The sequence below is a fragment of the Salvelinus alpinus genome, chromosome 7, assembly GCF_045679555.1.
Source record: "Salvelinus alpinus chromosome 7, SLU_Salpinus.1, whole genome shotgun sequence".
NCBI lineage: Eukaryota > Metazoa > Chordata > Actinopteri > Salmoniformes > Salmonidae > Salvelinus > Salvelinus alpinus.
The window spans coordinates 54,121,212-54,132,838 of NC_092092.1; the positions used below are offsets into that span (position 1 = coordinate 54,121,212).

General features: G+C 40.5%; 1 protein-coding gene across 1 annotated transcript; it reads right to left on the reverse strand.

Moving 5' to 3' along the window:
* Nucleotides 1-175: 175 nt before the first annotated feature.
* On the reverse strand, nt 176-8,769 carry LOC139581200 (zinc finger protein 892-like). The gene is made up of 2 exons (XM_071410708.1): nt 8,589-8,769; nt 176-4,412 (listed from the first exon to the last, which is right to left on the reverse strand). Exons 1-2 carry the CDS (start codon nt 8,689-8,691, stop codon nt 2,485-2,487), a joined length of 2,031 nt encoding a protein of 676 aa, XP_071266809.1. The 5' UTR covers nt 8,692-8,769; the 3' UTR covers nt 176-2,484.
* Between the last annotated feature and the right edge of the window lie 2,858 nt (nt 8,770-11,627).

The following is an 11,627-nucleotide window of genomic DNA, read 5'->3' on the forward strand; positions in this document are numbered from 1 at the left end:
AGGACTATATTCCACTTTTTTTACCTTCACATTATGCATGACAGTGTCACTTTCTAATGTTTTACCTCTCAGAGTTACTGTTTAAAGAAAGAAAAGTATGAAGATGCTATTTCTTAAGGTCAATTAATTTCAACATTGTCAATAATGGCGAAGAGAAAATATCAGACACACAGAGTTTCAAACACTTTGGTTTATATCAAGCCTGAAGATTTATGAATGACCTATGTTCACATTTCCAGTGAAAAGGCCAAAACAAGCAAATCCACCAAGGAAACAATTCAAAATGATGAGGGGTACAAAATTATTGATTAAGCATGGAGAACAATAAATTCACTCAGCAAAAAAATGTATCATACAAAAGTGTAAGCATAAAGTTTGAAGGTCCCCAAGAAAACAGTGGACAATGACCCTAAGCACACAGCCAAGACAAAGCAGGAGTGGCTTCGGGACAAGTCTCTGATTGTCCTTGAGTGTCTCAGCCAGAGCCCGGACTTGAACCCAATTGAACATTTCTGGAGAGACCTGAAAATAGCTGTGCAGCGACGCTCCCTACCCAACCTGATAGAGCTTGAGAGGATCTGCAGAGAAGAATGGGAGAAACTCCCCAAATACAGGTGTGCCAAGCTTGTCGCATCATACCCAAGAAGACTCGAGGCTGTTATTGCTGCCAAAGGTGCTTCAACAAAGTACTGAATAAAGGGTCTGAATACTTATGTAAAAGTGATATGTTTTTCATAAAGTTTTTTTATAAGATTTCTAAAAAACTGTTTTTCCTTTGTCATTAATGGGTTGTGTGCAGATTGATGAGGGGAAAAAACGATTGAATCAAAGACTGTAAGGTAACAAAATGTGGAAAAAGTCAAAGGGTCTGAATACTTTCCGAATGCACTGTTTAGAGTGCCCTCCATAATTATTGGGACAGTGAAGCATTTTGTCTTCTCGTCTCTATACTCAAAAAGTTTTGATTTGAAATCAGACAATGACTATGAAGTTAAAGTGCAGACTGTCAGCTTTTATTTGAGGATGCTACCATGATTACAGGTAATCCTGAATGAATCGTGAATAATGATGAGAAAGTTACACATATCATACCCCCCCCCCCCCCCCACAAATGCTAACCTCCCCTGTTATTGGTACTGTAATGGTGAGGTTCGTCTTTGGGGTATGATATTTGTGTGCCTTTCTAACTCATCATTAATGTGTGATGTATTAAGGTATCATTAATTCATTATCATTAATGTAGAACTGTTTAGAAACATATTTTATTCTTATTTACCAAAAAATTACAACACATTATTTGGCATGAATTTCTATTGGGCACAAAATAATCTGAAACACAACCAAAACAAACAGCAAATCCCCCCAAAAAATGTGTAGTCACAAGCTTGATGTAGTCATTGCGTGCTATGAATATGGGACTCAATATTTTACTTTTTACTACTTCAATACACATTAGTGCTCCCCTAAAATGGGGTGACAATGTACAAAAAGTGCTGTAATTTCTAAACGGTTCACCAGATATGGATGAAAGAAAATCTAAAAAATAAAGCTGACTGCACTTTAACCTCGTAGTCATTGTTTGATTTCAAATCCAAACTTTTGAAGTATATAGCCAAAAGAAGAAAAAAAATGGATATTTTAGGACATTTTAGCCAAAAAACCTGGTTGCCTCTGCCAGAAGGCTGACACTTGGCCGCAAGTGGATCTTCCAGCAAGACAATAACCCCAAGCACACATCAAAATCCGCTCAGAAATGGGTAATTGACCACAAAATCAACATCAAGTCTCCAGACTTGAACCCCATTGAAAACCTGTGGTTTGAATTGAAGAGGGCAGTCCATAAGTGCAGGCAAACGATTTTTACTAGGCCGAATCGAAAAAAAAAAAAAAAAAATAATCGTAAGAACCATGACTCCTTGAACTGTCACCATAGGCCTAAACAACACAGCCATAAGAGCAGAGCAGGTCGGGGCTCAGGGTTGGAATATCCACTGCAGTGTGTAATGCAGTCTAGTTGCATTTACACCATCCCAGCAGCTATCTTAGAAATATAACTTTGTTCTGTGCTTCTCCCAGCATGCACTTCATAGCCTATAGTCTATTTGATTGAGACATGCCGACATGTGCGGCATCGGGCACACAGCGATATATAGACTTATAAGCAACTCATTCTAAAACACTGAGAAATACAGACATTTCATCAATTACAAATAACAAAAAAATCTCCCCTGGACTAGATTCTTTTTTAACTACACACTCCTCTGGACTGAAATTGAAAAAGCATGACTCTACCCCATTTTCCTCCAGGTACCCGTTATGTAAATGTGGATCCATCCCTAAAACAAATACAAAAATGTTGCATACAATATAGCTCAGTATTTGTATTATTTATTTCATACAGTCTTTTTTGCTCATCTTTATCAAGGCATCCAATATTTCCAGACCCCACCGTAACATTACATTACCACACAACACCCAGTGTTGTCATTGTTCATCCTGCTGTTCCTTCATTTGCTGTAAAGACCCATGCTTTCTGCCTATGTGATCCTCCAGGTACTTGCGACGGGTGAAGCAGCTGCCGCACACCTTACACTTGTGTGGCTTTTCTCCAGTGTGTGTACGTCGGTGCGCGTTGAGAATACTGGTCTGGGTGAAGCTCTTAGCACAGTCCTCACACTTGTATGGCCTCTCCCCAGTGTGCATTCTCATGTGGATGTTGAGGTACTTTGGGTTCACAAAACTCTTGTTGCACTCTGTGCACTTCGTCTTCTCTTGCTCTGCCATATTTGGTCCCTCACTGCCCGACACGTGCAGCTTCAGATGCATTCGCAGGTACTCCGGCCGATTGAAGGCCATGGCGCAGTGTTCGCAGCTGAATGGTTTCTCTCCGGTGTGAATCATCTTGTGGCGGTCCAGGTGGGACTTCTGGATAAAATGCTTCCCGCACACATTGCACAGGTGTGGCCTCTTTTCCTTGTCCGTGTGGGAGTACATGTGGCGTTTGAGGTATGTGAGGTGGGTAAACTGTTGGTCACACTCATTGCATATGAAGTCCTTTGTCCCCTTGTGGTGAACCTGCATGTTGTGAATCTTCAGGGTGGTTTTGCTGCCGTAGTCTTTGCCACACTCTTCACAGTGGAAAGGCTTCTCCCCTGTGTGATGCTGAAGGTGCCTATTCAGCGCAGCCCTGTTTGGCAGGACCTTTTCACAGAAACTGCAAATATGAAGTGTTTTCACCCTTATCCTTTTCTCTATAGGTGGTGTGAATCTTATTCTTGGTGCCTTCAAACCCGCGGCACCTTGCTTTTTGCCTTTATTTTTAACAGTGACGTTTTCAGAATCTAACTTCATTGTCTTCTTGCTCTTGGGTCCTCTTTTTCTCTTTGCAGGTAACACCTCCTGTTCAGTCTCCTCTGAATGGTCAGAACAGTGCCACTCTTCACTTAAGTCTTTAGGCTCAGTCTGGGAGCCTTGGTCACTCTCCTCACTTAGGTCCTTAGATCGAGTCTTGCCATCTTGGTCACGCTCTTCTTCATGTAAGTCCTTAGGCCAGGTCTTGGAAACATGTTTGCCTGATTCACCATCACTCTCAGTGTCGCTGGCCTCCTTGGGAGGACTCTTGGATCTCTTCTTTTTAGATTTCTTAGACCTCCTCTGTCTTTTTCTGAGGTTTGTGTCTTCAGCTGCAGCGTGTTCTTCCGTCTTGAAGTGGGCACTTTCAACTTCCACCACGTCTTCAGAGGGAGTTCTGGTTCTTACCTTTTTAGACTTGCTACGTTTTTTTCTAGGGGGAGTTTCTTCAGCCTGTTCTACCAATTCATAATGATCACTTTCAGCTTTGTCCTCTCCACGAGGCGTAGTTCTTTTTTGGGGGCTGCCCTGCTTCCTCCTCTTAGAAGCAGAGGCCACTTCAGTCTCCTCCTCCACAACTTCCTCCACCTCAGGCTCAGTCTCCGCTTCAAATACATTGAAGTCACTACATTGCCGCCTTTTTCTGGGGGAAGCCACCACAGTTTGTTCATCTGACAAATTGTCATTATCCTCCTCCTTGCAGCAAATATTGGTCCTTTTCTTTTTTGAGTTGCTATATTTACATTTTCTTTTTGTGCTCTCTTCTAGCTGTTCACCAGGCTCGGCCCCGGAACAGTCATCACAATCCTTTGAGGGAGACTTTGTTCTTGTCTTTTTGGAGCTGCTTATTCTGTTCCTCCTTTTCGGTGGGGAGGCCTCCTTGTCGCTCTCCTCCCCAGAAGCAGACACGGGAGAAAAGCCCCTCTCTTGTTCTTTTAGAACACTAGAATGCGTCCTGGGACTTTGCCTCCGGGAGTTTCTCTGAGGAGTTCTCAGCTGCCTCTCAGAGCTTTGAGGAGTGGCCACCTCCAGCTGCTGTTCTTCACGATAGGAAACCGGTTCTGTGGGAAACAGAGGGGTGGTTTTTTTTTTACTTTATTTTTATCATTCCAAAGTTATGAAAAACAACATGAATGAAGGAATTACATTTTATTTTCGTGTCAAATCGCTAATCCATCCCTTATGGGATTAATTGACACATAAACAAACATTACAATAATTCACAATGGTAATTAAATGATCATTCTTCTTCCGGTGTTCTCTGTAATGTGCATTGCATAAAGAGTAAAAAATAAAACATTTAAATAAAGAAAATGTAAGGTAAAAATCAATACATAATAGTAAATTACATCCCTAGAGCAGTAATATAATATATAATTTGTTTTAATTTGTTTTTTAATCTGTATTGTTGTCTATCACTTGTTTTCTTTGGTGCAAATCAATAAAATACATAAAAATAAGCCTCATAGATACAGATGAAGTCAGAAGTTTACATACACTTAGGTTGGAGTCATTAAAACTTGTTTTTCAACCACTTCACAAAATTCTTGTTAACAAACTATAGTTTTGGCAAGTCGGTTAGGACATCTACTTTATGCATGACACAAGTAATTTTTTAAAACAATTGTTTACAGACAGATTATTTCACTTATAATTCACTGTATCACAATTCCAGTGGGTCATAAGTTTTAATACACCAAGTTGACTGTGCCTTTAAACAGCTTGGAAAATTCCAGAAAATTATGTCATGGCTTTAGTAGATTCTGATAGGCTAATTGACATCATTTGAGTCAATTGGAGGTGTACCTGTGGATGTATTTCAAGGCCTACCTTCAAACTCAGTGCCTCTTTGCTTGACATTATGGGAAAATCAAAAGAAATCAGCCAGGACCTCTGAAAAAAAATGTGTAGACCTCCACAAGTCTGGTTCATCCTTGGGAGCAATCTCCAAACGCCTGAAGGTACCACGTTCATCTGTACAAACAATAGTACGCAAGTATAAACACCATGGGACCACGTAGCCATCATACCGCTCAGGAAGGAGACGCGTTCTGTCTCCTAGAGATGAACGTACTTTGGTGTGAAAAGTGCCAATCAATCCCAGAACCACAGCAAAGGACCATGTGAAGATGCTGGAGGAAACAGGTACAAAATTATCTATATCCACAGTAAAACAAGTCCTATATCGACATAACCTGAAAGACCGCTCAGCAAGGAAGAAGCCACTGCTCCAAAACCGTCATAAAAAAAGCCAGACTACGGTATGCAACTGCACATGGGGACAAAGATCGTACTTTTTGGAGAAATGTCCTCTGGTGTGATGAATTAAAAATAGAACTGACCATCGTTATGTTTGGAGGAAAAAGGGGGAAGCTTGCAAGCCTAAGAACACCATCCCAACCATGAAGCACGGGGGTGGCAGCATCATGTTGTGGGGGTGCTTGCAGCAGGAGGGACTGGTGTACTTCACAAAAGTGATGGCATCATGAGGAAAGAAAATTATGTGGATGTATTGAAGCAACATCTCAACACATCAGTCAGGAAGTTAAAGCTTGGTTGCAAATGGGTCTTCCAAATGGACAATGACCCCAAGCATACTTCCAAAGTTGTGGCAAAATGGCTTAAGGACAACAAAGTCAAGGTATTGGAGTGGCCTTCACAACGCCCTGACCTCAATCCCATAGAAAATTTGTGGGCAGAACTGAAAAAGCGTGTGCGAGCAAGGAGCCCTACAAACCTGACTCAGTTACACCAGCTCTGTCAGGAGGAATGGGCCAAAATTCACCCAACTTATTGTGGGAAGCTTGTGGAAGGCTACCCGAAACGTTTGACCCAAGTTAAACAATTTAAAGGCAATGCTACCAAATACTAATTGAGTGTATGTAAACTTCTGACACACTGGGAATGTCATGAAAGAAATAAAAGCTGAAAAAAATCACTCTCAACTATTATTCTGACATTTCACATTCTTAAAATAAAGTGGTGTTCCTAACTGACCTAAAACAGGGAATTGTTACGAGGATTAAATGTCAGAAATTGTGAAAAACGGAGTTAATGTATTTGGCTAAGGTGTATGTAAACTCTGACTTCAACTGTACATACACTGTATATATACACATACATACATACATACATACATACACACATACATAAGATATACAGATAAACAAACAAAGAAGCAGAAGTCATTTGAACCCAGTCTGGCACAAAGAGAAGATACATATGGTAGACAAGCCTACACACAATCTATATACACACGCCATTAACCACATAGAAGATACATATTTTTATAATTGAATTACAGGTAGACCTTTTTCTTTTATTCCAGGCTTCATCTAAATATTCTCGCAAACAAAAATACACAATGGACAACAACAAAAAACATTTCAATTTTTACTCATCGCTCAGCCACCTAATGCCAGGATATATCTGGTGGGCTTTCTGGAATAAGAGCAAGTGTATATCGTGGTAGAAAGGGCAATAGAGGATAAAATGAGTTTCATTCTCTATTTCTTCGAGGTCACAATAGTTACATAGTGTTTCCTCTTCCATTTCAACACAATACTGACCTGTTTCAATACGCAGAGGCAATATCCCTGATCTGACCTGTTTCAATACGCAGAGGCAATATCCCTGATCTGACCTGTGCACATAGCGATCTCTTGCTTTTAGGTAGGTTATACATAATATATCTCACACACCAATACACCCTTAATCAAACAAAAGGTTCTCAATTTGGGTTTTTGATTCATTTCCACCCATTCCCCCCCCCCCCCCCCATATTGCATCAACAGTTGTTTTTTAATCATATCTATGTCTCCCTTAATTTGGTTTTCGTACAGATGTTCACAGTCACACTTGAAAAAGGTCGGACATTTCAGTTGCCCAGGCGCCGCCAATGGATAGATCCCATAAAAAAAACTTTACTAGCTATTCTGGCAGTTGGCATATCCAACAGTCTATTCTATAGTCTCACCATACACACCTTCCATCTCACCTCACAGTGTTCCCAGCCCATGTCCCCAGTTAGTACAGGTGCAAACTTGTGGACAGCTAAAAAGTAACGTACTGCTCTGTTATGAACATGTTCGTTTTTAAAACACCTTTTAGACCCCGACACTCCTGCTGAATAGTCCAGAACAGGACACACACATGTCTGATACAGTTTGGAATACGTAGCATAACCAATATCTGTGTTTCTGTTTTTCCTATGACTCCCCCAAGAGCTCTACTTCCTGAGTCGGGCAGACGTTCCATATAGACAGGTAATATGTTCATCAATAAAAAGACCCAAATATTTATAATTGCTAGTAAACTCAGGAAGGTCTTCACCAAAACAAAACTGAAAAACACTTCTCTTAGTACCTGGTTTTATAAAATGCCTTATCTGTGTTTTTGTCAACAAGTTGTAAAAAACATTTATCATTCTAAGATTATTTCTGGAACAATACGGGATTTACAGAGTTGTATAAAACATGTCGATAAAAATATCTTTATTATTAATGGTTATTGAAGATATTATTTAATATGAGTGTAAACTGCATGGTGGAGACATTTTGCAGTGTAGAGTAGAATAAAATACAAAATGTAGTTTCTATGGACTAAATGTGTTGTATTTCTCATTAGGTTTTTCAAGGATAATTATACAGAAACTGTTCCTAACAAGAATCCCCAATGAAGTTATGATGTATTAATGTAGGCCTTAGGACTCACTAAGGTTGACCAGATGTGTGTGCAGGGAATCAAAAGGTTGGATTCTTTCTCATAGCCATATAGCCTATGCCTCTGTGCTGTTCTATCAGGTACTATAAACTGGGTGGTTCGAGCCCTGAATGCTGATTGGCTGACACCAGTGGTATATTAGACCTTATACCACTGGTATGACAAAGCACGTATTTTTACTGCTCTAACTACGTTGGTAAACAGTTTATAATAGCAATAAGGCACCTCGGGAGTTTGTGGTATATGGCCAATATACCACGGCTAAGGGCTGTGTCCAGGCACTCCGCGTTGCGTCTGGCTGAAGAACAACCCTTTCGCCGTCGTATATTGGCCATATACCACAAACCCCCGAGGTGCCTTACTGCTTATTTAGCTCACGCTGCAGCGTAAGCTTTAAAACCCTACTTGCAGTCATTGCCTGCTTGCCTGATGATTCTGCATTTGATGAAACATAAAGCAGCTAATAGCTATCTTGTAACGTTAACATTTTATGGATACTTTAGCGAGCCACTTACTTCTTTTCGACCTCCGTGTAGCAGATTTATTCGAAATAGTTTTTACAATATCGGTAAGGTATAATTTCATAAACTTCCACTCTACCTGCTCACTATCGCCCATTGTTGTCAACTAGCTACCAGGCTAGCGACAAGACGTGAGGAAAGCAGGAAAAAAATTCAAAATAAAAGTCCCCCACGTAGTAGAAACGTGTCAATAACCTGTATTTATTCATGATATATGAAAAATAATTGTCAAAACATTAACAATGATTCATATTTGTTCATATTTAAGTGTCATTTGCATTAAATTGTGGGTTTAAAACATGTCCCAAGGTCAAATAAAGAATAACACATTTCTGCATACAGCACATACAAATTGCACTGTACAGGAAAAACTATAGATTGTGTGTCCATAAAACCAGGGTCCAGTCTACTCACTACAATCCCTAGAATACAAAACAGACGAGTTTGAACAAAAAGCTAGGTCATAAGAAATGTTGCTGGCCCCTCCATAGCCGCCAATGCAATTCACTGTATATGAAATACTGTACACATTGGACTGTAGAGAATAAACTGAACTACGAGTCTGAAATAAACGTTAGGGGGGGAAGGGGATACTCAGTCAGGTCTCTACTAACTAGTTTTGGAGGGTGACTTTGTCATACAAACTATTGCTGGCTTTTTACTCTACCCCTTCATAGCCCACAATGCAATTTACTGTATATGGAATGCATATTGAACTGTAGAGGGGAAAAAATGTACTACCTGTCTCAAATAAACTGGGGTGGAAAATAGTAGGGTCTTTTTTTCTTCTTTTTTTACCCTTATTTTACCAGGTAAGTTGACTGAGAACACATTCTCATTTACAGCAACGACCTGGGGAATAGTTAGAGGGGAGAGGAGGGGGGATGAATGAGCCAATTGGAAGCTGGGGGGGATTAGGGGACCATGGTGGTATGAGGGCCAGATTGGGAATTTAGCCAGGTCCCCGGGGTTAACACCCCTACTCTTATGATAAGTGCCATGGGATCTTCAGTGAACATAGAGAGTCAAGTCCCCCGTTTAACATCCCATCCAAAAGACAGCACCCTACACAGGGCAATGTCCCCAATCGCTGCCCGGGGGAATTTTGATATTTTTTTAGACCAGAGGAAAGAGTGCCTCTTACTGTCCATCCAACACCACTTCCAGTAGCATCTGGTCTCCCATCCAGAGACCAACCCTGCTTAGCATCAGAGGCCAGCCAGCAGTGGTATGCTGCTGTTACTAATAACCAAATATCATTTGATTTGGAGGGGAACTTTGTCATACAGACTGTTGCTGGCTTGTCCATGGGGACTGTGCACTGGCAGAGGGGCCCATGAGCTTGTTTAGAATGACAGGAAATTATCTTTCAAAATGCAAAAGTTTAGAATAGCAGGAAATTAGCTCAGGGATTGTTGAAAGTCAGGACAATCCTTGTCCTGCAGGGAAACCTTATTTTTATAGTTGAGAAAATCGATTTTGTGGCATTATTTCAGCTTAAAATGTACATTTAGGGGAATTTTATAAGGGAAAATATTTGTTTTGGGAATTTGCGCTACGCCACTGGGACTGTGTTGTACAGCCTACAATACACTGTATATGAAATACAAATTGGACTGTAGAGAATAAACATTACTATCTGTCTCAAACTGGGGTGGGAAATACTCAGTAGATCTCTAGTAAGCAAATATGTTTAAGTTTTGAGGTGGACTGTGTCATACTGTCTGTTGCTTGCTTTTCACTGCCCCCTGCATAGCTCCCAACGTAACACTGTGCCCCCATTGTAAGCTGTTTGACCACAGTAAAAGTCCAGCAACACTTCCTATGACCTAGCTTTTGTTCAAACTCATTTGTTTTGTATTCTAGGGACTCTAGTGAGTAGACTCATATACTCAGACCCATATACTACCCACCACTGCGACCTGTATGCTCTCGTTGGCTTCATACTCGTCGCCAAACCCACTGGCTCCAGGTCATCTACAACAAGTCTCTGCTAGGTAAAGCCCCGCCTTATCTCAGCTCACTGGTCACCATAGCAGCACCCACCCGTAGCACGCGCTCCAGCAGGTATATCTCACTGGTCACCCCCAAAGCCAATTCTTACTTTGGCCGCCTCTCCTTCCAGTTCTCTGCTGCCAATGACTGGAACGAACTGCAAACATCTCTGAAGCTGGAGACTCTTACCTCCCTCACTAGCTTTAAGCACCAGCTGTCAGAGCAGCTCACAGATCACTGCACCTGTACATAGCTCATCTGTAAATAGCCCATCCAATCTACCTCATCCCCATACTGTATTTATTATCTTGCTCCTTTGCAACCCAGTATCTCTACTTGCACATTCATCTTCTGCACATCCTACCATTCCAGTGTTTAATTGCGTAATTGTAATTACTTCGCCACCATGGCCTACTTATTGCCTTACCTCTCTTATCCTACCTCATTTGCACATGCTGTATATAGATTTTTCAACTGTATATAGATTTTTCTACTGTATTATTGATTGTATGTTTGTTTATTCCATGTGTAACTCTGTGTTGTTGTATGTGTCGAACTGCTTTGCTTTATCTTGGCCAGGTCACAGTTGCAAATGAGAACTTGTTCTCAACTAGCCTACCTGGTTAAATAAAGGTGATATAAAAAAAAAAAATGTAAAGACTGGATCCTGGTTTTATTGACATACAATCAATAATATGTTCCTATCTACTGTTATATTTTTACCATACAGTGTCCAGGCACCCCACTTTAAGCTGTTTGACCACAGTAAAAATTCAGCAACACTTCCTATAACCTAGCTTTTGTTCAAACTCATCTGTTTTTTATTCTGGAGACTCTAGTGAGTAGACTGGATCCTGGTTTTATGGGCACAGAATCAATCATTTTCCCTGTACATTGCAATTTGTTTGTGCAATACAACAAAAATACAGTGACTTTTCGCAAACATTAAATTATTTCAAAATTGCATGCTTGAACAATAGCACCAGTAAATTAACATGAAGCATACAATCAAATAATAATAATTTATTTCTTACCAGT